Source organism: Zalophus californianus, chromosome 8, assembly GCF_009762305.2.
Source record: "Zalophus californianus isolate mZalCal1 chromosome 8, mZalCal1.pri.v2, whole genome shotgun sequence".
In the NCBI taxonomy this organism is placed as follows: domain Eukaryota; kingdom Metazoa; phylum Chordata; class Mammalia; order Carnivora; family Otariidae; genus Zalophus; species Zalophus californianus.
Genome location: NC_045602.1, coordinates 128,710,052 through 128,737,768, shown reverse-complemented (window position 1 = coordinate 128,737,768; position 27,717 = coordinate 128,710,052). Strand labels below are relative to the sequence as shown.

The following is a 27,717-nucleotide window of genomic DNA, read 5'->3' as shown; positions in this document are numbered from 1 at the left end:
GGATGCCTTTTGGAAGAATGAGGGGGTAAAACTAAACGGAGGCTGCAGGCTTCCCACGGAGAATGCCACCACCACCTTCCACCAGAGACTCCTGCGGCTGTGTGGCTTCAGAACCTGGGGATGGACCCGTGTGTTCCTGCTTCCACAGCTTGGCAGGGGCGCATGGGGGCTCATCTGCAACCCTAGGCAGCAGGAGACCAGCAGCCCAGGGAGTCCTGGGGAGGATGGATTCCTGGCACCTGCAGGCGGCTGCAGCTGTGGGCTGGCTGGAAGCTGGGCCTGTGCTAGACCCTTCCACTTGGCCTCCCGTGCTCCTCACTAAGGGGCAAGGGTAGGAATAGGCCCAGGCCTGCCTGATCCGAAGCCCACTGCACGGCTCAGGCAACACGTCTGCTGCTGGCGGCCCCACCCCGCCCCATGCCCCCCCCCCCCCCGAGTCCGGTAGGTGGTGACACAGAGCTGAGTCCAGGAGTGTGTGACCCATGCTATTTGCCACCTGAACCAACAAACACAGAAACTGCCTCTGATCCAGCAGCATTCACTTTTATTTCTAAATAAGTATCCAGTGACATTACAGTTTTCCAGTCATTTCTGCATTCTTGGCAGAGTCCAGTGAAATGAAGTGGGGGCTCCAGCACGGCAGCTGCGGGTACCCTGTCCCGGACCCAGCCCCTCTGAAGCCCCATCCCGAAGAGCAGCAAATCATTTCTCAGGAACCAGGACCTAACCAACACCTCAAAACTTACATGGGGGAGGACAGAGAATAAGCCTGACCTTCCTAAAGGTCCTTAAAACAAATAAAAAAGCAGTACTTAAAAAACAACCCTTCATTTTTACAAAGAAAATCACTTGGAAGAATACAAAGAGCAGATCAAGCTTGGCCGGGGCCGCATCGGAGACCTTGTCCCAGCCTTGGGGGGAGCCACGAACCTCGGAGCCCGGCCGCGAGGGAGAGCGGCAGAGCAGGCCTGGGGCTTCCAGAAGGGACTCTTCCGCAGGGCCTATGTCGGTGACAGGTGCGCTTGCTCTTGCCCGGCGGCTCACACACGGACCAGTCAGCTCACCGGTGAGAGGGCGGGGAGGGCCAAGAAATGGGGTGGCCCCGGGGGGACTGTCAAGCCGGCCTTCTTTGGTCTCGTGGCCAAGGGCAGTGGAAGCTCCGGCACGTCCAGCTCCGCTTGCGTGAGACAGCAGGCACCGGGGTGGAATCCTCTCACTGGGGCCGTTTTCGTTTAAGACAGTCCTGGCTGGGGCTTTGGAGACCGAGGCGCTGGGAGCACAGCGCTTCAGGGCGCGGGCTGCTTGGGAGCATGGGTCGGGGTGGGTTTCCTACACCACCGGCCGGCGGGAGACACGTGGCAATGGCGGGGGGGGGGTGGGGGGCGGTGGGTGCCCTTTCTCTGCGTTTGAAGCCCGAATAACGGCAGATCATTGCTGCCGATTCTTCCTTGCTCTTGAAGCACGGCCCAGCTCTGAGGCTTGTACCTGTGACATCCATGACTTAGCTGGGAAGCCGGCCACCACCCTGCGCCACCCTCACTCGCTCCACCAAAGCGGAAGCGGCTGTGGCCAGCCGCCGAGGACCCTGCCAAATGCCCCGGCCCCTGTGCGCAGGTGGACCTGAGACCTCACAGGGCCAAGTCTTGCCGACGGCACCTCTGACATAGGTTTCAGGGACAGGAGGATCCCCGCTCACCCATCTTTCCACACTTCACTGTGCACCAAGGAATCTGCAGGCAAACCAGGGCCTCCCTAGGCCGACGGGGGGTACTCCGGGGCGGCCACCATTCTGGGCCAGGCCCTGCCCCTTGGCCTTCTGTCAGCCAAGGCCTGGCCAGCATTTCCACTGTGAAGCAAGGTAGCTGGCCTGGGTGCGGGAGGTTTTCTTGTTCTCCCCTCGGGCTGAGTGTCTGAGCACCCGACCATGGAACTGAGCCACCTTCTTTCTGCCTGGCCCTGGCTCAGCCCAGCCTAAACCCTGATCTCTGGGGACCTAGGACAAGCCAGCTCCTTTCCCTGTCACGCCCCACACCACAAGCCTCGGGGTATGGTTGTTCCCAGGAGTCCTACAACGACAGGGCTGCAGGGGGAGCCTTGGGTGTGCGGCTTGTCACCACATGGCTCCCCAAGACCAGCACATCTTCTGAGTTCACTGGCTAGCCGTCCAGCTTCCCCACAGGCGCTCACACACTTCAGAGCCTTCACTGCCCTCCGAAGTATGACCTGGTCTATGTGCTACAGCTCTCCCATGGCCTAGACCTAGAAGGAAATAAATCTGTGGGAAATTGTAGTTATGCTGAGTATTTTTTTTTTATCTAGTAGGCATTTATTGCCCCAAATAGTAGAATTATTAGGTATGTTAAGGTAGACAGCAGCAAATTTCTGATTCTCAGGCAAAGACACCTGAAAAAAATCCACTAGAAAAATATATCGCCATGGGCTCTGCCTGTGGCAGAGGTGAAGAGACAGACCTGAGGAACACGGGTTGCCCCTGTCCCCGTGGGAATGCGCTCCAGCCCACCAAAGCTTCCCTTCAGCAGGGGGCAGAAGAGGCTCACGGGAGACCCAAGCTGGTGCTGGGACCTGCGAGGAAAGGTGCCCCCTGCCCACTAAGCCAGGCCTTGGGGACCTTCCACCTTGGGGACTCGACTACAGGGTCATTTTCAGGTCTCAGCTAAAAGTAGGAGGCCAGGTGGGACCTGGTGACAAGGGGCAGTCTGAATTGAAAAGATCCTGTTTTCACTGCTTTATCTGTGAATTCATAGCCCCCGCCCCACCAAATTTTCTGGTAAACTATTGAGTTTGCCATGCAAGTTACACTTCTGAGCTCAGATCCTGAACTTCAAAGGAGAAGGTAAATGACTTATGGATTGGGGAACGCTCTAGTCAAGACCTCACCAGGTGTGGACAAAGGTTCCCTCCCTCTTTGACCTCTTCTCTTACTTTTCCACTAAAATTAAGTAGGAAATGATGGAGACCAGAATTATGGATGGTATTACTCCTCCAAGTGAAGGTCTTAGGTGGAGTAAAATACTCCTATTTGGCTTAAATTATGGGGTTAAAGTGGGAGGTTACAAAAAGACAACTGACCATATTTTAACCCTATCAAGTACAGATTTACTTTTCATGCATAAAAAGGAAACCACGTGCTTCCTGCCTGACCGGCCTCATACTTCGGGGAAATGGGTCTGGCCTGGTGGGCTCTGAAATCAGTCCTTCCTGAGAGACAGAGCCACGCTGCCTGAGGCAGAACAGATGGGAGACGTACGTGCTGTCAGCCCGGGGCCTGTGCTGGCCCGCCGCGTCCCTCCAGAGAACCACGGACATGCACGTGACGAATTAAGCCACCCCAGGCAGCGACCCCGAGCCACCTAGGGGAGTTGCCACTGGCCCTGTGGCTTGCAGGGACGAGGTTTATTAAGGGCAGGGGAGGAGCGGAGGCGAAAGTCAGTAACTCCACTCCGCCTGGACATGACCGGCAGCTCCTCACCCTAGGTAGCCGGGGCCAGGCCCACAGGGACGGGACGGGGCGTGTGAGACGGAAAGAGCACGTACAGACGCTCTGCGAGCGGGTCCTGGGCGGGGGCGGCTGGGGAGGAGCACACTCTGGCCCCGGCCCCAGGGCTCTGGCGAGCTGGGACCGGAGCCGGGACCCGAGCCGGGAGAGACCTGGGGCAGGGAAAGAGGAAATGCTGATTAGCAGTGAAGGTGGCAGCAGGCGAACAGTGGGCATTAGGAAATGGGGCCTCTGGACCAAGGAGGTCCACTGAGCGGGGGAGGTGACTGCTAGGCTCTCACTGCTTTGTCAGAGGGCATGAATTAAAACGGAATTCAGACAGCGGATGCAGGCCTCCGCAAGCCCTGTAACTCCTAGCTTCTCCCTCCAGAGGGCGCGCTCACCCCACAGAATAGGCTCGCTCACCCCGAGAAACCCAAGGATGCAGGCTTCCAAGGGGCCTGTGTGCCCCTGCTCCGAACCAGCGTAAACATTCACACTACTCCCAGAGGAGGGCAGTGGCCGCTTGTCACTCAGGGGGATGGCCTGCAAGGTCCCAGGCGGAGGTAAAGGAAAAGGTCACTCGGTTTTTCCTTCTCAAGCAACATCACAAAGGGGAGCGTGAGGTTTCCCAGATTCCCGAGCCCGCCCCTTGGGTCAGAACTGCTGCTGCTGAGACCAGAGGCACCTCGATGACCAAAGGGAAATGGCGGCTGGCTCCTCGCGCTGCTAGAACAGGCACTCCCGTGATGAAGGCCGTGGGTGGGAATGGCAGAAGCTGCAAGCTCCCCCAGCTCCCCAGCAGCCCCGCTCACGGCAGGATCCACAGCGGGGCATGGCCTCTCTTCTCAGGCCCCTCAGTCCAGCAGAGGACTCTGCACTCTGGCCGCAGAAGCGGAAGGAAGGTGTACCTGGACAGCTGTTCCCTCCGATCTGCGGGCTGAGAAGGGGTCTGGCTCCGTTCAGCCCGGGGACATGACCTACTTCAGAAGTAGACAGCCGGCTCCGAGAGCCAGGGACGGCCTTCACTTCCCCCTGCTTCCATCTCCCCTGAGGAGGCTGCCACATGCGAGCGTCCGTCGCGGGAGCCGCGAGGAGGCCGGACGGGGCGCCCTGCTCCGTCACAGCAGCTCCTGCTCGTCGTCTTCAGAGCCGGAGGGGCCCTGGCGCACCTCCTCGTACCACTTGTTGGTGAGGGTTTTCATCTGGATGCGCCCGTGGTGGAGGTCCTGGAGCAGGAGACACAACCAGGGCCTCGTCAGTGGGTCTGGGTCAGGGCCGAGGGACAGGGGAGCTGCTGTGTACCTCGCGGGGGTGTAGGGGAGACGGGCCAAGGGGCACGTGGCCACAGGCAATTTCCAAGTGCTAACCAACCAGCTCAAGCTGGGATTTTTCTCCACGGGGGTGAAGAGAACAGGAGGCGTCACTCAGAGACAGCAGCAGGAGGCTGGCTGGTGTGATGTTAAAAAACAGGGCTCTGCTCCCACCTCTGCCGTGTCTTGGCTGTTTGACCTTGGGGGGTTACTGCACCTCTCTGGGTCTCGGTCTCCCCAGCTGTCTGGTGAGAGAGAAGCTGCAGCTACGACACAGGTTGTTGGGAGGATGAAGCGAAGCAAGAGAAATTCCCACGCTGACAGCAACCGTGACTGCCGGGGCGGGAACATGGGCTCGGAAATGAAGTGACGAGACTGGGTCATCCACTGTCGCCCAGAGGCCAGCAGTCCCCGGAGGGATGGAACACGAGCCCTGAGCCGTGGGCCACTGCCTGAGGCCCCAGCATGTTTGAAATTTTCAGCTCAGATTCAGTAGCCGATCAATGTCCTGCGTCTATCATCCAGGAAAACCCAACTGTGTTCACAAGTCTATTATTAAACCGGCACTAAAAACGGCAGTGAAGGAAAAACAGCAGATGCCGAGTTCCACAGCATATCCAGCTGCCAGCCTGGGAAGAAGGCCGAGCCTGGCTGGCCCCACCCCCACGCACCCCGTCAGCCCCTGCAGATCCTGGGGGAGGGAGACCGGGGACCCCTAGCCATGTGGTGCGCGCCGGTGTCCCACCTCCTGAGTTAGCCGCCGCGTGAAGAAGGGGTTCAGGTACTTGGCGTCCAGCCACACAAAGCCTTTGAGGTCCTGCCGCCTGATGTAGTGGGCTTCATACTCCTCCTCCGTGAGCTCCGACAAGTGCTCTGACTCGATGGTGTTGCCCTGTATGGGGAGGGAAGGTCGTCCGAGGGTCGTCAGCCGGCCTCTTCCAGGGCACACACACTGCCCCCCCCCCCCCCCGCCTACCCAGCAGCCACCTGTGTCCCCAACCCTAACTGTGCTTTCGAATCAGTGCAGGGCATCTGTGGGCAGCAAAGCAGCTCCTGGGAGCCCACAGGGAGGTGGGAAGGTTTATAAAAACGTGATGGATACCCAGGAATAAATCAGAATTATGAATAAATCAATTTATTTGTGGGCTGGGGTTTGGTTTGTAAGCTTTCCAGGTGATTCTAATGGGCAGGCAGGACTGGGAACTGCCATTCTGGGTGATCTCATTCGCAGCAAACTGAACAAGGGGGGTTCCTTCTGTCATTTTTGCTGGCAGTTGCACTACCTGGGGTTCTGCTCCAGGCTGGCGCTGGCCAGCCTGTCAGTGTGTGTGTGTGTTGGGGGGGGGGGGCATCTTGGGGGGAACTGGAGAGGAATGAGAGCAGCTACCCCGTGGCAGGGCAGGTCTGCAGGGGGAGGAGGTCTCCGGTTTACAGGGTCAACGCCAGCACATCTCCAGGCCCCAGGCCCAGAAAAGCCCCACGCCCTGCAGGGACGACCCAAGGCCACCAGGGTGTGAATGTAGCATCTGCCTGGCGGCTGGAGGAGCGGCTCTGAAGCCACAGCTAAGTGGTCTCCACTGGGGGCCTGGGGGTGGAGCGGGTGCAGGGTGTGGGAGGGGGCGGGGAGAATCACCTGGAGGGCTTATGAACCCACAAAATGCTGGCCCCCCCCCCAGGCCCACCTGCAGAGTTCTGATTCAGCAGGTCTGGGATGGGGCCCACTAATTTGCATTTCCGACAAGTTCCCAGGGATGCTGCCGATCCAGGGACCTCTACCTTGAGAGTGCTGATGGAGAGCGTGGTGGTGAAGAGCACAGACTATGGAGTCTGTGACCCCTCTGTGCCTCAGCACTCTCGTCTGCAAAATGGGGATGAGCAGAGAGCACCTGCTTCCTGTGGGTTATCAGGGCAACCTGAGACCGGTGCGAGGAGAGCACAACCACAGTGCCCATGCCGCAGAAAACATTCCCTAAATAGCAGCTGCTCTTCCGCTGGGCAAGCATCCTGGTTCCGTGGGAGCCAGGCTTCAGCAAGCATGGCTGCGGGACCCGCAGGGCAGCGGCACCTGGCAACCTGCTCAAAATGCAAATTCTCTCCGGCCGCAGCCCAGACCTGGGAAGACCGGAGCCCTCCACTGATTCTGCCACCCTCTGAAAGGTCTGAGAACCTGTACTGGGGCTGTTGTTAAGAACAAAACAGAAAGTTGGGGGATGGGGGTGACTGGAGACGGGCCTCTGAGAGTGAGAAGGTCCCACTGAGCCAACCCCACCCGTGATCACCCGCCTGTGACCACCCGAGGGCTTCCTCCCAGCAGGGCCTTGGCTGAGACACGGGCCAGGGCCACACAGAGGCCCGAGACCAAGATCCGGCCAGACCTGAGCTCCCCAGTGGGAAAGTGGGCTGTGTCCCCGTCACTGTCTTCCGGTTGAGGATTTCTCTGCTTTTCTTGACTGAATAAAGTTACTGATGGCCTCAAATAAGGGAACTAGAAAAAGAGGCATTTCTAGAACTGGGGGTGGGAGGGCGGGGGCGGTGCCGGAAGGTGGGCTGAGAGGCCAAGGCCAGCCTCTGCTCCTGTCAGGGAGCCTGGCTCAGCACAGGGGGCCTAAGTAAGGGTCAACACAGGGCAAGGAGGCCACCACCGCCGCTGACGCCCGGGACAGACAGCCCGGCAGGGGCAGCCACAGGGGCAGGAGGGTGGCTGGGAGGAGGCAGGGATCTGGGAGCCTCCGGCTCACTGCAGCTGGGCCCTGGACACCTCGCTTGTCTGTCCTTGGGGGAAGGCACCGCAAGCACCTTCCCCTCCTCAGGCCCCCAGCAGGAGGCCCTCAGTAAATGTTGTCGGGGAGGGGGATGACGTGACTTTAAAACCTTCCACAGGGTGATGCCAGGACAGCCTGACGTGGGTCCGCGCTCCCACTCCACGGCCTCTGTGGACAGACAACCCACAAAGGGCCGCAGAACTCCACTTCAACTTCCTCCTGAGTGTGTGTAGGTGCCGAGATCCTCAAATCGTGTCTCATTTCCCCACTTCCCAGCGGCGGTGGAGACCAAGCCCCTGCCCCCGCCCCGGGCCCCCGCGGCACCAACCATCTTCTCGGTCTTGCTGAGGTTGACGTCCTTCTTGCTCCTGCGGCGCGCCTTGGCGTCCTCGATGTCCACGAGGCGGATGAGGGGCATGGTGCTGCCGCCCAGCAGCAGGATGGTGAAAAGCACGATGATGATGGTGGTGGTGCCGATGAGCTGCCGCTTCTCCATGGGCTCCAGGTCCAGGTGCAGGCTCAGGGCGTAGGGGATGGCCCCCCGCAGGCCTGGGGGCAGGGAGGGGGGTGAGAGGAGCTGCGTCACTGACTGGGAGCCCTGGGGACCTGGGCCCAGCCCTGCCTCACACCAGTCGAATGTTCTAACACATCCTACTGTGGAGGGTGAGCGCCTCCCGTGGGGCTCTGGGGTGTGAGAAAAGCAGGCTGCAGAGAAGTGGGGTCTGACCACATCCACTTCCACTTCACGGGGTGGCCGAGTAGGTCAAATGAGGTGACCCGTCCAGGCCATGAAGCACCAGGTGTGTGTGCGTGCGTGCGTGCCTGGGGACTTGTCCAGCCCAACGCTCACATTTTAGAAATCCGACAGCTGGTGCAGACTGAGCCGTCCCTGTGCGTGTGGCCAGGCCCGGTGCTAAGGGCTCTGTGTGCACAATCTCACTGGAACTTCACAGGGCGGCTGGTAAAGCAGGGCCTACCATTCTCCACCACATGCAGATGAGGAAGCGAGACTGAGGAAAGGATGCATCTCCCGGGGCCACACAGCGTTCCAGGCAACAGCAAAGAAGGCGATTTATCCAATGGCCCCTTGTTTCTGAAGATGCTGCTCTTAAGCAGCTCCTGGCCGCACCGACAGGCTCGGCGCTGCTCTGCTGCGGGCCAGAGGCTGCTGAGAGCTGCATCATGGCGTCTTCCTTGCTTCTGGTTGTGCTGCCCTGCGTGGCGGCTGGCTGGGCTGAGGGGCTGCACTGAGCTGGGAAACAGCACTTTCTGGGGAACGTCCCGGCTTGCCTGGTGCCCCACAGAAGGGAACAGGTGGGAGACCCCAGACAAGGGCTTGTGCCCTGGTGAGCGCCCGAAGAAGGGGAGAATGGGGCAGGGCACACGAAGGGTCTGACGAGACATGGAGGCTGGAGCCTCACGGAAGGATGGGGGTCTGACTGCAGCGGCAGTGCACACCCAAGACGGGGACACAGAAAGGGGACAGAATTGAGAGAGACACGGAGAGTGGAAGCAACAGGCCACAGGGGTGAGTGGGAGGTGGGGTGGCCGGGGAAGGGAAGGGCACGGACGACGGCAGGGTGTCCCAAGAGGCTGTGCTGCACGGTGGTCTGGGCGTGAGGTCTGGAGTCTGGCTCCTGGGGTCACCCCCCGGCTCCCTGCTTTCCCCCAGGCCTCTCGGGCCGAAGTGACGGATTCAACTCCACCTCTCCACCTGTCACACGGGACCAGAAACAGGGCCTGCCAGGTCGGTGGCCGGAGGACAAAACGCTCGGCGCAGGACAGCTGTACACACAGCAAGCGCTGAGTTAGCCGCGCCTCTGCTGTAACCCACATTCTGTTTCCCGTGGAAGGGGACGTGGGCAAAGAAGAGGTTGGGAAGGAAGGTAAATTCAGTCCTAGACAATGAGATCTTCACAGTGTCGAAGGAGGATTTAGACACGAATCGAGATCTAAGAGCAAACAGCTTTGGGAGTGTGGGAACTTGATGGACGTTGGTGCCACAGGGATGGGTGAGCTTGTGAGAACAAAAGAGCAGAAGCAGGTCTGGGGCTGAGTCCTGAGGATGCCAGTGTTTGAGGGGTTGGTAAAGGAGGAGGGGAACCTGAGAAGACCCAAAGGGAAGGAGGGCAACCAGGAGCATGGCCTGGAGGCCCAGGGAAGAGGGTCTCCAGGCAGAAAGCAGGTCGGTGGGAAGAAGGAGCTCAAAGCCGTGGAGGTGGACCGGACAAGGGCTGTCCCGTGCAGGTCTTGGCTGCAAAAGGTTGTTAGGTGACCCGGGTAAGGCCAAGTCCAGGCCCATGAACAGGAGGTGAGGAAGAAGAGAAAACAGGGGAGGACAGCCCACTTAAGGAGGTCTGGCTGCAATGGGAGATGGGAAGCAGCTGGAGGGGGTGTGAGGAAAGGATTATGGTTGAAGTTGCTGGTTTTTTGCCGGGAAAGAGAAGAATCTTCAGGAGTTTCAATGATGATGTCTCAGTAGAGACAGAGGTTGAGGATCCAGGAAAGAGGGTGAACATGTGTGGAGAGAGAGCCTGGGATGGCCTGGAACATCAACAGCTGGGACCAACAGCTCTTCACTTCAAAACAGCACCCCCATTCCCCACAGAGGTCTCTTATCATGCCTGCCCCTCCCAAACTGCTCACAACCATGTAAAGGATCTGATATATCCCTTAGATTTTGAGATTTTTAAGATCTTGGATCAACTACTTTACAAAAAATTTTTTTTCTCGTTGGCAAAAAAGATTGAGAAAGAAGTTTCTCTTGCTAAACATTACATACATACCTCACACACACATACATATGTATATATTTTAAACAAGGCCTTTTGAAAGAGGAGAGAAATCTGCGAGAAATGTACAGATACGCTGTTGGATAGAAAACAGCTTATAAAGCATGTTGCTATACCCCGACCCACACAGAATATTTTAATTATAATATTTAAATAAGAAAGTACAAAGAACTGGATGTATTGCTCAAAAATAAATTTAAAGATGCCTAAGGATCCAGTTCGTCAGGAGCCAAAGATGAAATCATTCCTATCCTTTAAAGAGTACAGGAATTTGCACAGAAACTGAAAATGTTCCCAATCAACTCTCAGAACTCTGAATGAAAAGCATATCCGAACCTGGTCTGTAGCACGAAAGAGTTTAAACTTGAACCTTTTTCTGAGCCCCTCACTACGTACAGGCAGGTGCGGGCTGCCCCCTGCGCGTCCTGCCCCGGACTGCCCGTCCGTCGAGAGGAGCGCGAACAGGACAGGAAACCTTGGCTCCACCTGTCATCACAGGAACCCAAGCAAGTCCTTTGCCCTTGAACCTGGGCTTCCTCATGTGTAGAAGAGACGCGCACTACCCATTTGTCTTGCAGCACGGAGCCTGTGAGGGGCACTGTCTGTGAGGGACTTGCCTGAGGCTGGTATGGTTTTTGCCTTATGAGGGGTGCCTGGTTTCAACGCGCTCCAGCAGAGACCACACACGCTCTCTACACTGTGTGTGCCCTTAATAAGAGCTATTTTCCTTCCAGTGTTCATTCAACAGTGGACTTACCGCTAAACCACATGATGAACATCATCTTCGGTGTGATTTTATGATCACGGAAGAAATTCAGGAGGTAGGACAGAGGGAAAATGTTCACTGCTCTGCCAAACAGTACCAGCACCTGTGAACAGCGACAAACTTTTGGACAGAGACCACCGGGCCTTCAAGCTGAAGCTTGTTGAAGCTAACCCAGACCTTGTGACACGCCCGTAACAAGTGCAGCCTTCCCCTTGGCCATGAAAGACACGAATGACAGTGCGAGGCAGAGGCCCAGCTGGGGCGAGCTGCTGGAGATGCTAGTTTCTGAGTCTGGGAGAGGATCACACCTTGTACATTATGTTTCCGTAGCCAGGAAGAGAGGACCAACAAGGTATCAAAGCCAGCTTTAAGCTGTGACAGAACAAAACCAAATGCCAAGAGGCCATGCCGAGGTGTCCAGGGATTAATTTAAGGGCAATCTCACTCCTCCAAAGGTGCTCCACTGTGGGACGGGCCTGCACTAATCATTCCCAATGGGCTAGCTCTGGAGAGACAGACAAGGTGTTCCTGCCTCTCCCGTAGCAACCCCCCCCCCCAACCCCGGAAAGGAGGGATGATTGAGAAGGGCCTACACACAATGCTGCTTGTAAATGCTGCTCCCCAAGCAAAAGGAATGTGTAGGTAGGTTCTGGAAGGAGGTCACATGCGCCCTGCCTGGCCGATTGCTTGCCAAGGCTTTTGGTTCCTAACCATCCCCAAATTTGGCCTAACAAAATATAGCTTTAGGTAAGGTTTAAATCTTATCTAATTGGATACCTAGAACTACTTATTAATTTACTCTTTTTTCATCTCAGTTCTCACCATAACTAACGTAGTAATATGTACACAACATACACATGTACATTCAGCAGGCTCTAAGTTTATTCTTTTAAGAAGCACAAATTGAATGTGCTTTGGACTGTTTGCCTTGGATGGTCAAATTAACAATGGCTCCCAATCATCTAACATTTATGTATCGGACAATGTGCCACGCATTTTATATGCATTATATCTTGTTAAATTTAGATCCCTGCAATGCTCTTATTACTGGTATTACTGTCTCCATTTTAGGGAAAGTAAATGGAGACAGAGAGAGGTTAAGGGACTGGTCCAAGCTGACCCAGGCAGGAAGTGGGGAGCCATGCCCCAAACCCGATTCAGCCCCCAAAGCCTGTGCCCTCGACCACTGAGCGAGTCTGAGGTAACCCATCTGAACAGCAGGGGCCGTCTCCGGGAGAGGCAGGGCTGGCCTGCCTGTGTGCTTGGGGGAGACAGAGCCCCCACTCCAGAGCATCCTCTCATTTTCCTTTGGCTCCTAGCCCACGGCACAGGGAGCCACCTCCTTGCTTCACCCACTGAAATCCTATCTTTGATTCCCTCACTTGTGTTTCAGGTTTGACCAAATGTGGCCCCTTTGACCCAGTGAGCACACTAAAGACTATTATACTTTCTGTAAACAACTTTTGCTATTCTCTTTGTCCTGAAACCTGAGTCTGGAGGACAGGTAACAGTAGCAAAAGCAAGGAGCTCCTGCTGACTGAGAGGTGGAAGCACCCATACTACAAGGAGAAACATCATTTCCCTTAGGGCTCTTTAGCTCCTCTGTGCCTCAGTTTCCCCACAGGCCAAACAGGTAGGCGTCGCTGGTTTGCACATGGTAGGTGACAGTGCTAAAAAAAAAAAAAGGTCTGCCTCTCAATAGCTGGCTTCTGTTAAGTGGCACTGGTTAATAAAAGTTAATTGAAGATGAATTATGATAATTGAGCAACAGTAAGGCGTGCTTCTCATGTGTCTTAAATTAACGGTGGATTTTAAAAGGACAAAAAAAGATCAAATTAGGGATTGCAGTATGAATCAGCAAGTCAAGTGTAAGTCAAGCTTACACTGAGGGATGAGAGACCTGGGAGCACCAGCCTAAATGCCCACATGTTAGAAGCCATTCATGTCACTTCCATCTGATGCCTGAAGAAACTGCCCCTTTGCTTTAAACACTAAACATTTATTCCCCTCCATTCCCCTCCCCCAAAAGATTTGGTTCTACTGTTTTAAATTAATTAATTAATTTTTTAATTTGTCTCCTCTTACTGCCCCGAGTCCAATGGTACGTTTCCCAAACCTTCTGAATGATAAGAATCACCTGGGATGACTGTTCTGGGTGAACCTCTGGAGAGGTAAGTAAGGGTCTGGTAATCTTTACTTTAACAACCGTCCAAGGTCATACTCAAAAATGGACACATTTGAAGAAAACCACAGTGAGCAGTATGTGCATTATAAATTGTTCAGAAAAAGTAGAAAACGAAAAGAAGTCATCCCCAATTCTACAATCGCTGTGAACATTGTGCTATATTTTTTACATTTTTTTTTTTTTACGCATGATGTTTTTACATGGTTATGATCAATTATGCGTTCAATTCTGAAAGCTGCTTTTACCATCTAACATAGAAACACAGAAACTTGTACTTTTTGGAGAAGACCATAACCTTTAAGGCCATTTACAATTTAAAAAGAAGCAAAACATTCTTTTCCAAGGATATTCATTCACTTACCCTTTATCGTATGTTTGTGATTCTTTAACAAAAGAAACTTTAAACAGAAGAGTGTCTATGTAGCTGTTGACCTTGAGCAGTTAACAGTTACATAAATGAATCCAGAACATGTGGTTATTGATCTACCAATAAGTAATTAAATAAAAAACAAGGAAAATACTTACTATGCACCAGATGACAAAGGAAATTTCAAACTTGTGAGGGAAACTAAAAATGGACAGGCCAAGAAATGCAAACACACATGTTTCTGAAACAAACCAAAGAATGGATTATTCAGCCCCAACTATTTTCTTCTGACATGGTACTCGATCACTAAAGCAAGCCAACATTTCACAGTGAGTCAGAATCCACTATAACACGTTGCTTATTTTCTGAAAAATCCTGCTGCAGCACCCAATGCCTTGATGGAGACTGTGCTTTGATTTGCTCGTTTTCTTCTATCACATGAGCCACACGTGCTTGCTTTTTCAGAATCTCCTCATTTAACGATCCAGCTGTCAAATACCCATGCAAGTAAATACTCTCCCACCGGGGAAGATGATAAATATATGAATCTGCCCATTTCTCGAACAGTCATTAGCAAGGATCCCAACTGCAGCAAAGTGGCAAAAATTCAGAGCAAATGACTGCAGGTACCACATAACTAGTGTGAAAAGGGCCCTCGGTTAACTTCCTTGCCAGGGCGACCAAAGCTAAATGAGTGACTTCACGCATCTGATGCTGCCACAGATTTGGAAGACGGGCTTGTCCCCACAGGATCTGCAGGAAGAGGGGTATTTCCAACCCTTGGCTTCACTCCACAAGTCAGAAAGAGTCCGACACCTACTCTCTGGGCAAGCAGGTGCTTGTGTAAAAGCACTGTATGAATTTCTAGCACTAGGCTCCCTGTTAACACTGTGACGTCCCTCAGAATAGGCTAATAATCAGGGAGACAAGGACTGTATTTTAAAATAGTTGAACATGATAAAACAGAGAGGCTGTTTTAAAACACTTCAGGGGCGCCTGGGTGGCTCAGTGGGTTAAACCGCTGCCTTCAGCTCAGGTCATGATCCCAGAGTCCTGGGATCGAGCCCCACATCGGGCTCCCTGCTCATGCAGGAAGCCTGCTTCTCCCCTCTGCCTGCCACTCCCCCTGCTTGTGCTCTCTCTCTCTCTCTCTCTCGCTATCTCTCTCTGTGTGTCAAATAAATAAAATCTTAAAAAAAAAACCTATTAAAAAATAAATAAATAAATAAAACACTTCAGCCATGTTCTTCTCTAAACATGTATCTTTTTAAAACAAGTCTGCAAGCTGGATAGTACACACACCCTTCTCCTTGAATTTTTTTCTTATCTAATAAACATTTTTGTGATTTTTCCAAATCAGCTCGTTTAGAACATACTCAGATCTATGTTATCCTTTTCCCGGGTGGCATAAAATCCATCATATCAGTATGTCATGGCTAATTTAACAAATCCCGTGTCAATGGACACTGAGGCTGTTTCTACTGCTGATATTACCAGTTACAGCAAATATCCAGGCTCCGTTCCCGAGGGTAGCTCTACTGGGTCAAAGAGCACACGGCTTTGAAACCCAGCCTGATGCTGCAATGACTCGCCACAAAAGATGGCATCGGGGCCTCCGCCTGTCGACGGGGCCTGCTTCCCATATGCTTGTGCTGGAAGTGGGTATTAGCAAAACTGAGACATGCCAGTCTGATGGGTACAAAATAGTTGGGTGTTTTGCTTTATATCCCTTTAATTGTGACAGTCGGGCTCAGAGACCTTAGCTAGGACTTTGTGAGTGGGGAGCTGTGGAAAAAAGACCCCCTGGACCAGGAAGACACAGACCTGGAATCCAAACTCACTTCTTAGCCATGAGCCTGTGGGCAAGTCATCTGACCTCTGGGTACCTGAGCCCCCTTGGCTGCGGAAGGAAGCCTCTGCGCGGCCCACCCGGGTCGCCTAGCGCATGACAATGCAGAACCAGTGCTGGAAAATGAGATGAACCGCACCGCAGCACCAGGGAGATGCTGCTGAGGGCAGCTAGGGCACGGCCGCCAGGAGGCCGACGGAAGGGGGCCGTGGGAGAGCGCATCCTTCGCGCCAGGTATAAGCCAGGGAGGAGGCGGGGGGTACAGCAGCGTGTGGGGGAGCAAAAGCTCACACTGAAACTGCTTAACAGAAAGAGTCTCCATGGTGGAGCCCGTCCAGCAATGACAGGGCCAGCACACAGGCACGCGAGTTACGCCCCTCGAGCCACTCTCGGGGAAAGGGGCCTGTGGACAAGTTGGGAAAAAGCTGTAACGCTGTCCCCTTCTCAGCAACTCACAATGTGCGTCAGCTCACGGTGCTCTTGCAGCCCCCAAACTGGAAGTGTGTATCCCCCAGGATTTTCCAGACTCTTGTTTGACTGTGGAGTCTTGTCTCACCTAACCCTCACTGATGCCAGTGCCAGGGGACACATTTTTGGAAATGTTTACCTTTTCGAACTTTACAATGTTTAAAATGTATCGGTCTCCAATGTTCATGTTTAGTAGTTCTCATTATTTTTGGTCTTAAAATTATAGGAGTCCAATGTTCCAGAAAGTTATCAGGAGTTAGGTTTATGTTATCGAATTTGAAAGCCAGAGTAATAAACAAAGGACAAGGGAGAGAAGCATCTGGCTCTAAGGAATTCTGCTGCCTCTCCTGCCAGGGAAAACAGGGTGTGGCTGAACGACGGGCCGTGGGTAGGCCCGCGCGGGACCACACAGAGGCAGAACTCACCGCACAGGAAGGCCACGGTCCGAAGGGTCTGCTGCATGAGGATCTGGGTGACCGGGGACAGGTTATGGTGCGTGTAGTGTGACATCACGATGCCCGAGAACAGGATGGCCATGATGCCTGGAGAAGGACAAAGAGGCAAAGCACACAGACATGAACAGAGCAGAAAAGCACCTGCTATGTGATACACAAATAATATCGCACATTTTCTACAAGTCACTGGGCCCTACAGTGGTACATGTTTTCAGAAAAAGGAAAAGAAAGGGGAAGAAAGTACTACCTGAGGTCTCCCAGAGGCCGCAGAGAAATGCTATGGGGCCCCTGTCTCTGGCAGCTTCCTTACCGGCTGGGTGATCTTGGGCCAAGCTTCATTCCCTCTCCAAGCCTCAGCTTTCTCATCTGGGCAGTGGGACTAACAGCACCCTCTCCGGACCCGTCAGGAGGGTAATAGGGATAAGCCATGTACATTGCCCACCACAGGCCCCGGGCTGAGCAGATGCGAGCTGTCACTGTCACCCACGGATGGAAGGGGTGCAGGTGAACCACTCTTGGGGCAGAAAGGGAGCGTAAGAATCTGGATGTGGAGAACGGGTGGATTTTTATTTACTTTTTTTTTTTAATTTTCCCTTAATCACCACGAGTTCCTCTTATAAAGAGAGGAGTGACTAAAAAAGGATCTGTGTCTTTTCCTGAAAGCTCTCCACGTGAGTCTACACTTCCTGCTGCTCACTCAGGATTGATCTCTGCATGGCCCACCGCCCCTAATCACTCCCAAAGTGCTTTGCACAGATGGGTTGGTTACCTCTCAATGCTGCCCTGCCTTGGCAGCAGGAAAGGGGCCTCATTTTCACGTAAGGAAGATGAGATTTTTACAAACTCATTAAATAAGCTGTAAAAATGTATGGATTACAAGCGAAAATTCGTAAGCAAAATTGTAGCTCACTCCTGCCACTTCGTAGAGACAGGGATGCCTGGCTGACTCTCCATTTGGAAAGGGTGAAAACCACCCACCTGCATCGGAGCCATTTCAAGGGCTCAGCTTGAGGTCTCAACGATATGCCCCACCCCACCAAGGGCAGGCCCGCCCCCTTGTGTGAATGGCAAATTCCTGTGTTCTTTCATTCTTCCCTGCTGAGGAGGCTGGCCAGGAACATTCCAGCAATGCTTCCCAGGGGCACACCTGACAAGATGGGATAGGGAAAGGAGAGGGCAGGCTTTCTGCGATCCTTGAGGGCACCGGGAAGACTATAGCTCATGAAACGTTGTGAACTGTTGCTCTGCTAGATAAGAATGCACACACCAGGACCTCTGGCTGTTCTCCCAGTACGCTCCTGCAGGCACTGGGGGGGACTCCCCCCCCCCCCCCCCCGCAGCCCCGGACTGCTGACCCTTCCTGACACTGACACAGGATACAGGGAAGGCAGAGCAATGTGAGACAGAAGGGAAGAGACCAGAACCTGAGACTGGAACCCCATCGAATGGCAGTGGGGCAGCTCACACCGGCTCAGCCCAGGCCCGTGATGGGCACTGCACGTGGCTTAGCCTCACGACCCCGACAGTTCCATGAGGGGGTGCTGTTAGTCCCGGTGTCCAGATGAGCAAGCTGAGGCTCAAAAGCAGCATGGACACACTTCAGTTTTTATGGACTTGATCCTTAGCATCACCGTCCAGGGCGAAAAGTTCCTAGCTTCTGCACTTCCAAAGGGTTTTCTCTCACTTGTTCGCTTTGAGAAGGGTGATCAAGTCACTGGCAAAGCTGAGACCTTAGAGTTCTTACCTTGATGTAAAAGTCAACCCCAGAGGTGCCTGAGCCACATTTAGGCTGTGACACGAGTGGCCTTCCATCAACACTGTTGTCCCGCCCACAGGAGTCCCAACACGAAATGACCTCTCTGGAAAGCTCTGGGAAGTCAGAGGTGACAGTGAAAGTTGCCTCGGGACTCAACACCAGCACCCACTGCCGGAGTGCCAGGGAGCTTTCCTGCCCACCCTCCGGTGCATCCTGCCTCAGCGCTCTGCAGCAGGGGGCAGGCTCAGTGCAGGAGGGGTCTGGCTGGCTGGGTCAGTCTGGTGCGCTAGGCCAGGGCTGGAAACCCAGAAACTTCAGGAGCCGGACAATAAAGAAAAAAGAAGGGTGACCAACATGTGGGCGAAGAAGGCAAAAGCCCACCTATAAAGTTCTGCCCGCAGCCCTGTGGATGGGAGACCTAAATGCTGACCAGCCAGTCTTCCTTCCGGCTTTTGGAGAGATGCCAGAAATGTTTCTTATGGGAAATCTCCCAGCTTTTAATGACGGCAAATAACTCAAATGTTAACAAATTTTCTGTACAGATAACAACCGCCCTCTGGAGGCTGAGTTTGGACCCTACGAACAGCCAGCCACCACCTTTACCCCAGGCTAGTCTGAGGTCAGGGCATCTCTTGAGTTCTGGGGGCTAAAGCAAAGAGTCAGCAGCATCAGCAGTGGATGCAAAAGCCTGAGGGACAGCTCAAGTGTCTGCCCTACGAGCCCTCCCTCAGCAAAGGTAGCTTCTCCAAGCTTCACCACCACCCAGACCACCCTCATCCACTATAGCTGCCACCACACAGGCTGTGAAAACACCGATGGGTAAATGGTGCGAACAGGCTCACTTGTAGAGCTAAAAGGCATGGATATTTTATTTTATTTTTAATTTTTTTATTTTATTTTTTAATTTTATTTCTTTATTTGACAGAGAGACACACAGTGAGAGGGAACACAAGCAGGGGGAGTGGGAGAGGGAGAAGCAGGCTTCCCGCCTAGCAGGGAGCCCGATGTGGAGCTTGATCCCAGGACCCTGGGATCATGACCTGAGCCGAAGGCAGACGCCCAACAACTGAGCCACCCAGGCGCCCCTCTTTTACTTTAAACATTATTTATTTATGAGAGAGAGAGAGAGAGAGAGAGCACAAGTGGGGGGCAGAGGTAGAAGGAGAGGGAGAAGCAGACTCCCTGCTGAGCAGGGTTTGATCAGGACCTGAGCCAAAGGTAGACGCTTAACCGACTGAGCCACCCAGGCGCTCCAAGGCATGGGTATTTTTAAAAATGCCCTATAAGGAAGAATCCCTGACACATGTATTTCTTCTAGAAGGCAAAATCATTTGAGGAAGTAGATAACAGTGCAGCAAAATGGTCATCATCAAGGAAGGAAGGAAGGAAAGAAGGGAGGAAGGGAGGAAATCCATTTCTAGTTTCAGTTAAATCCACTATTTTAAATGTTACAAACAATGATGATGAATAGAGACTCAAGTCCAAAGGCAGGTGAAGGGTGTCTATTGTGGTATAACTTCCACTGTATTGCACCTTACTGTGGGTAAAATATGATGAACTTCCCGAAGGCTGGATCAAACCACAGTTAGTTTTGTTAATTACCTTAAAATAAAACTATTTTGCTATAAAACACCCAGACTCAGAGGTATAGAGTCAGAGACTCTCCATTCACACTGCCTTGCCCCAAGGGAACTACTTACTATTAACAGTTCCCCATATAGGCCGCCAGTTCTTTGCCCAAGCTATAACAAAGCTCATCTGCCTTTAAAAAGCACAAAATAGGAGGATCACATTATGTATGCAGCATGGATTACCAGCAGAGGGATTTTTAAAGGGCCTCAAACACTTAACCTACCTTTGCACATGTAACAGAAACCCAATTCCTTCCTGGGCCTATAGAACCCTGCCGACCGGGGCCCCTGCCCCTCTGTCCTAGCCACACTGGCCTTCTTGCTCTTCCTGGAGTGTGCCAAGCTCCCTCACGGCGATCTGGACACCGAGCACTGCTCAGCACTGCTGCCTCAGGTCCTCCGTTGGCTGGCTCCTTCTCACCACACAGGTCTTAGCTCAGGCACCACCTGTTTGGGGAGACCTTCTTGACCCCCTACTGCATGATGCATCTGCCCCCATGCCACTGTCACATTGCTCTGATTTCTCTCCTTCCTGTCACTTCTTCACTACCTGAAATTACCGTGTGTGTTTGCTTACTTGCTTGCCATCTTTCTTTGGCAGGTGGGAACCTCATCTGGTCTTGTTTACTAAGGACAGCCCCAGTACCAAGGACAGTTCTTGGCACAGGGTAGACATTTAGTAAGTATTTGCTGAATGGATGAATAAATGGTTTTCCAGTTTTTTTTTTTTCCTTAAAATTTGGCAATATATCTTAAGAGTTCTTTCCATGGCAGCACAAATAGGTCAAATTCATTTATTCGGTGGCTGCACAGAATTCCATACTGAGAACCGACCCAAATGTACTTCATCTTTCCTAGCATTAGTGGCTTGCAGGTTTTCTCCCACAGTCAGGGCTGCAAAGGAACCCCTGGCTGTGCCCCTGAGCTCGGGAGAGCTGCAGACCAAGCTCTACCTTTGGCCCGCATCTCCCCCACCTGACACAGAGGTTACGTCCCATCCTCTGTGACTCAACATGACAGTGTGTCGCTCTGCCCCAATCGCCCTCCCTCAGCCCACTGTTGGCTGAATTGGCAAAGGTGGGGTCTAGTCAACCCTGAATCTTCAGAGCCAGAGGGCAAAGTGGCCCTTGAAACTGGCCTCAGTGAAAAGACCAGTTAACACGGACAGAATTCGAACAAAGATTCTGAGAATAGCTAACACTTACTAACTCATAATTAGGGGGACTATTTAATTTGCTGTTGAAACCAGGATGTCTGTGAGTGAAAGGGGGTGTTGTTAATACATGTTGGGCGTGTTAGGGCCAGCAGGACGTGTCACCCCAGCATGCCTCTGTCAGGACTCTTACTCGCATCGTTCCCTTTAACCCTCAACCACCGGCCCTGGGGTGGCCCTTTTAAACGTCTATTTCATAAGAAGGAAGTGGATGCTCAGAGTGGTTAAGTCAACTGTGTGAGGTCACACAGCTAATGAGAGGCGGGGCAGGGATTCAAACCCTGGTCTGTCCGGCGTCCTTAACCGCTGTGTCCTAAACACGTGATTCGGAGGACAGCACCCTGCCCCATGTTCTTGGTAACTGCTCACTCAGTCCTTTGCGACAGGAAAAGTACAGCAGGAAAAGGAAGGGGGGTAGCAAACACCACCTTTCCCGCTGTACTCTCACAGCGGGACTCGAAGGTCCTCCAACACCCCAGCACTATCCTACCCTTGTCTGAAAACCCTGTGTGACAAATATCCCAAAGACAAACATGGGCAGAGCCCAGCCAACTGCCCAGAGGTGGCCGAGCATGCTCTTGGCTCGCATGTGCTGTCTTTGGCCTCACTGTCCACTGGCATGTTTAGCAAAGGCCCTCAAAGAAGTGAAACCCTACAAACAGAAAACACTGCTGCTCTGAAGACAAGAAAAACACTCCCTGGTTTTAATCACAAATTCCAAATGGATGCATGAAATGTATCTTTGCCACCAGGTACTCAGTGTTCATCTCAAAGGGGTGGGGAACAATTTAGAAAAACAGAGGTAAAAATAGCCAGGCTAGAGCCAAATGACTCAAAGGTAATGTTTATGTAAGTGCCAAAATTCAGGAAAGATAAGAGAAGGAACTTGATGGCAGATACTGGGATGAAATTATCCAAGAGAACTGGCTTGGGAACAAATCAAATTAAGAACAAACAAAACCATGACGTTTACAGAGAGTTCTCCAGTGAACATGGCCAGAGTCCTCTCTGCTTCCTCCTTGGCAGGATCTGCTCACCGAGTACCCGCGTGTAATTCTAGAGAACCATCTGCGGGGAAGGAGAATTCTGCTCAACAGAGTCATTGCAAACCACTGGGGACTTCCACTTTGCTCTGCAAACTGCTATCCTGCCATAAACAACTAGAAAACCTGATCGAAGATATGAAACGAAACTTCCCTCTGACGCTGGGTACTGCAGGGTAGGGCTGTCAGAAGGGAAACATTCCTGACAGAAAGGAAACAAAGCGGCCACTCCTGCTCCAGGCCCCGGCCTAGCTTACTGCTCAGACAGAGCTTCCGGGCTGAGGCTTAGGGAGGGGAACTCCAAACCCCAGCCCAGCAGAGTCAAGTCTAGCTGAGAAGAGGAGACAGATGACAGCCGAGGGACCTGAAGCAGCCAGAATGCCAGAGAAGGGGGGCTGCACAGAAAGAGAGCTCTGGAGAGCTACCACAGTGTCCCCTTGAATCTTGCATTGTGCTGATCTGTACACGTGTGGGGTGAGATCCTAAGAGGCTAGGGAGACGATTACTAATAAGGAACAGGCCAACAATTCCCGAAGCAGACACAGGGCTGGGAAGTTTGTGTTCCCACAGGCCAGAGTGGGGTGACCTTGTAATACAGCAGCAGACAGGAGGTAGAGTCCTTGGAAGGGCACTGCATTACTTCCTAGGGCTACTCCAGACCTGCTGACAAAGTCTGAGAGTAAACCTCAAAAGGATTAAACTGATGCCAAGAAACTTGGATACACGACAGAAGAAAATCCAAAATTCTATGAAGAATATAATAAAAGCCAGTACTCAACAACATAATGAAGTTTACAATGACTGGCATTCAATGAAAAATTAATAGGCGAGCAAAGGGCAGGAAAATAGGGCCTATGAACAAAAGAAAAGTGAACTGACAGAAAAAGACCTAGAACTGACGGAGATGATGGAATTAGCAAATAAGGATGTTAGAGCTGCTGTTATAAACATGTTCCAGATGCTCAAGAATGTAGAGACAACCATGAACACGGTAAGGAGAGAAATGGATGATATAAAAATGGCCTAAAGGGAACTCCCATGGACGAATAATACACACTTGAAGTGGAAAATAAGCTGGATGGGACTAACAGGCGAGTGGGCATGGCAGAAGAAAAGATCCGTGAACATAAAGTCAGAGCAAGAGAAATGAGCCAAAGTAAAGCAGAGACAGAAAAAAAAAAAGATGGAAAAAATTTAAAAAGGCAAAGTGTATTACGGGATGATAGAATGCTGTCAATCATAATTTCAGTAACTGGAGTCCCAACAGAAGAAGAGATGGGAGAACAGAAAAAAGTGTTTAAAGAAATGGGTAAAAATTTCCCCAATTTGGTGAAAAGCTATAACCTCATAAATTATAAACCCAAGAAGCTCAATGAACCCCAAGTGGACTATAAAGAGAACTGTACCAAAGTACATCAAAATCAAATTGCCACACACCTAGGAGAATGGCTAAACCTTTAAAAATTAAAATAAGTGTTGATGAGGAAAGGAAGCAGCTAGAACTGTCTCATGCATTCTGGTGGGGATGCAAAATGGCCCAGTCATTTTGGAAAACACTTGGCAGTTTCTAATAAATATATACTTACCATATGACCCAGCAACCTCACTCTTAGGTATTTACCCAAGATAAATGAAAATATGCACACATATTCATAGCTAAAATCTGGAAAAACCCAAATGTCCTTCAAATGAACGAATAAAATGTGGTGCAGTAAGAATGTATAAAGTACTGACACGTGCAAAAACATGGATGTCTCTCGACAACATTATGGTAACTAAAAGAAAGGAGACACAAAAGTCTATGTACTATGTGATTTCATTTGTAGGCAAAACTATCGTGACAGAATGCAGATCAATGGGGGTCACGGCCCAGGGCCAGGCCAGGGGACTGACCCCCCTTGGCGGTCTGACCCCATCCTCTGAGTGAAGGAGGCCCTTTTAGGCCTTGTTCTGGGAAAGAGACAACACTGGAAGTGATATTTTGATCTCTGCTACAGGGGGGTGGGCGAAGAGAAAATGTAACCATGACAATACTTGAGCCCCTGAATCCAGCCAGGTCTAAATTCAGAGGTATCCCTAAAGGGCCAGTAAATCCCCTTTGTTGCTTAAGCTCTTCTGAGTTGTGACGGTCTCTTGTGATTGAAAGTGACCCCAATGACATAACCTCTTTCAAAAGGCAAGACAACGTGCCATCAACCCCAGAAGTTAATGTTTCTGTCACTTACCCGAGAGTGAGATTCCTTCTGCAAGCCCATAAGGAAGATAAGCAAAAATGATCATCATGCCAAACTCCAAGGAAGGCGTTTTCCTCAAGTCAATATGCTTTAGCACGTAAATAACAGTTGTCAAGGAAAAAGAACCAAGGGACAGTTGATGGGAGATGCAGAAAAGTCACAAAACTGCTGCCTTCCAAATACATACGGTAGGCAATGGATCCGAAAGGCTTTGGAACATCCCAGGGTAACATGTGAAGATCCATTGTTGTTTTCTTTTTCTTTGCAGGGAGACTGCTGTTTTAAGAAAGGGAATCTGACAAAACACTAACAACTGTAAATTCCTGAGACAAATAGTAGGCGAAAAATTAAAATCCACCCAAGTCAACTCACTTAAAAACGCTGACTGGGAAGGCTGGTAACGTGCCGGGGCTGCGGGGGCAAAGCTGGGGCCACAGCCAGCCGGAGGACAGCCCATGCTGCCGGGTCCCTTCCAAGGCCGTGTCACTCTTTCCGCCCCCGCTTCCTCCAACATCAGATGAGACAGCTAACGGGGTGTGCAGAACTCTGGGGTAAAGTGCCCCACTGAAGGACCTCCTTTCATATTCCTGGAGATCTCCAAACTCATGCTCCTATGAAAGGAGAATCTTCTCTCTATTCAAATACAGCCCACACGCCCATGCTGGGGCTCGCAGTGCCCAGCGACTTGGCTTCCTTACAGCCAATGTTTCTCCATCCCCTCTCCCCCAAGAGAAAGATAAATATGGAGGTAAATACTGAACTCGGAAAAGTTTTCTTTCCCACTCTGTTTATTGCTACAATATGAGAAGCTGTCAGCCAACAACAGAGCCTCTAGACTTCTGGACAAAGGAGGTGAAGGGAAAATTCAACAGGACGGCAGACGAGCACGCCCGTCACAGGCAAGGGTGGCTCTTCCGGCCATCTGTGGAACAAACTGCTCGTGGAGGAGGGCCAGGTGGCCAACTCCCTGAGACACAGGCTTGGGCTCCCACAGAAAACGGTCTGGTGCCTGTTCCTATTTTAAACATGACAAATTTTCTACAGCAATGAAGGTGTCATTGGCCCTCACAAGCCTCGTTCCTCCTTGACGAGAAAAGCGTATGGGCCGTTGAGCAGTGCAATCAGCGTGGATACCTTGGATGGACTCATTTTGAAAGTCTCTTTACTGGTCCCCCAGATAAACACTTTCAGTGGGGTAAAGACTTTCTCAATTTGGTCATTAAGAGGAAATTAATTTCCAGTTTTCTGACTGTGAAAAGTGAGACAGGGGAACCTGAAAATCTTCTCAAGTGAGAAGCTCCCCCAACGGTGGGATCTGAGAGCCAATGGTGTGCGTGACCATGACGCTCTGAAAAATGACATCCTAAATTGCACACGTCACATCTAAAAGTCCTTGGGTTTCAGTGAAAGTGCTCCTCAAACCAAAACTACATAAAGGTCCTTCTTCAAACGCAGCCTTAGACTAAAACTGGCCCCTTAAGGAAGAGGGGAAAATGGTTGGAGAATATAATTAAGAAAATCTTCTCAGCCATGTGTCTTCAACATATTAAAAGGATATTAATGCAGAGATTAAGCCAGTGAGGGTGCCGAGTGCCGCTGAGCCAAAGAACATTTTGAGGAAGTAGCCAAGGGCTTGTAAAAATGTTTGCCACCCACTGACATCTGACATATTTTTCCTCGTTAAGCCTTCAGCTGTGCTAGGAAATAAAAGAAAAACAGAAAGAAGTTAAAATGTTATAGACAAAGTTATCAGAAATCAACTAAAACTCAAAACTGATTTTTTTTTTTTTTTTTGCTTATGTGGTCCTTTATTCCTTCCATCGTTGGGTTAGGTCACTTACTTGTTCACCTACTTTGTGAACTAACACCTACTGTGTTAGCTTTTGGAGGGGGGCGGATTCAGAGAGGAGAGCAGAGTCCCTGCCCTGCAAGGGCTCCTTCTGTCTGGGAAGGAAGACAAACAAGGTGAGAGCAAATGACCACCTCGGGGTAAGGCAAAGGGCTGCAGAAACACAGGGTGGGCATCTAACTCAGCCCGGTGGTGGTCAAGGAAGGTTCCTCCTGACATGTGGGCTGGGTTCAGATTTAGAAAAAGAAGAGTTAACAGGTGAAGAAATGAGGGGAAGTGTCCCAGGCAGAGGGAACAGCACAGGCAGAGGGAACAGCACAGGCAGAGGGAATAGCACATGCAGAGGCAGGGAGCCCAAGAATGCCGAGCACATTCTGGGAGCATTCAGTTACGTAGCTTAGCATGGCTAGAACCCAGGAATGGGATGGGGTGGAGGCTCTGGTGCGGAGAACAGTGGCAAGAGGAAAGGCAAGACCAGCCGCCATGGCGGACCTGTGAAAGGCAATGAACCAAGCTAAGGAGGTGGTATTTCACCCCGAAGGCCCCAGGGAACCACGGGGAGTGCTTCCAGTCGGGAGTAGGGGGCAGGGGGGAGGATCCTGTGATAAAACCTGGAATTGAAGCAATGGCAGAAAATTTGAGAATGGAGCAACCCTAAAGAAGAAATGTTACTGGGTAAGGGCTGAGAGAGTAGATTTAGGAGGCATTAGGAAGAAGAACTGAAAGAACTTTCCTTCCAGGATAACAACACAAAATAAAATGTCAGAAGCCATTAAATTCAATTAATGGTTTCATCCCCCAAGGGAAAACCATTACACGATGACAATGGAGTGATTCTCATTAAAGATCCTCCTGCTAACGGATTCTACCTTCAGACTACCTCTCAAATCCATCTACTTCTCTCCCTCTCTCTCCTTACCATCCTCTGTCCCGGATCTTATGCCTCATCGCTCTTTCCAAACATCCTTGTCTTCCTTCCACTCACTGGCCTGGATGATCCCTTTAAAATGCACAATCTGGGGCGCCTGGGTGGCTCAGTTGGTTAAGCGACTGCCTTCGGCTCAGGTCATGATCTCAGGGTCCTGGGATCAAGCCCTGCATCGGGCTCCCTGCTCCTCCCTCTCCCACTCCCACTGCTTGTGTTCCCTCTCTCTCTGTCTCTCTCTCTCTGTTACATAAATAAAATCTTTAAAATAAAATAAAATAAAATGCACAATCTGATCGGGTTACTGGCCTGTCCAAACCTATCAACAATTTCTTACTGCTTTTCAGGGGGAAGCCCAGCCAAAGCAACACCTGACCCCTCTGTCCGCCATACCTTGTGACCCTCTCTCCTCCTCATTCAGGAAGGGCTCCACTGTCATGGGCACCCCTCTGTAGGTCATCTTTCACTGCTCCCTGGCCCCAGCTAACTCCCCAGTTTGTTCCTCAGAACCCAGGGTCAGTGTCACTTCCTCAGGGACACCTGCCCTGACCCCTTCACATAGTCTACTCTCTCCTGGTACCTGACTTCTTCACAGCATGTGCCAACTCATGAG

The 27,717-nt window shown here is 51.7% G+C and overlaps 1 protein-coding gene across 11 annotated transcripts in view; it reads right to left on the bottom strand.

The window, feature by feature from the left end:
* Window positions 1–527: 527 nt before the first annotated feature.
* SLC9A8 (solute carrier family 9 member A8) overlaps window positions 528–27,717 on the bottom strand; it is a 68,647-nt gene continuing 41,457 nt past the window's right edge. For 5 of the 11 annotated variants that reach the window (XM_027624302.2, XM_027624305.2, XM_027624304.2 and 2 more), the window contains 8 exons: window positions 25,889–26,022; window positions 24,322–24,427; window positions 16,424–16,540; window positions 13,840–13,922; window positions 11,121–11,232; window positions 7,900–8,120; window positions 5,555–5,701; window positions 528–4,725 (listed from right to left, as the gene is read on the bottom strand). In XM_027624302.2, the coding sequence (XP_027480103.1) occupies window positions 4,618–4,725; window positions 5,555–5,701; window positions 7,900–8,120; window positions 11,121–11,232; window positions 13,840–13,922; window positions 16,424–16,540; window positions 24,322–24,427; window positions 25,889–26,022 (1,028 nt within the window). In that variant the 3' untranslated portion in view covers window positions 528–4,617. Of the gene's footprint in view, window positions 4,726–5,554; window positions 5,702–7,899; window positions 8,121–8,831; window positions 9,286–11,120; window positions 11,233–13,839; window positions 13,923–16,423; window positions 16,541–24,321; window positions 24,428–25,888; window positions 26,028–27,717 lie in introns of those variants that run through there. The other 6 variants (XM_027624306.2, XM_027624310.2, XM_027624311.2 and 3 more) reach the window with 3 other exon arrangements.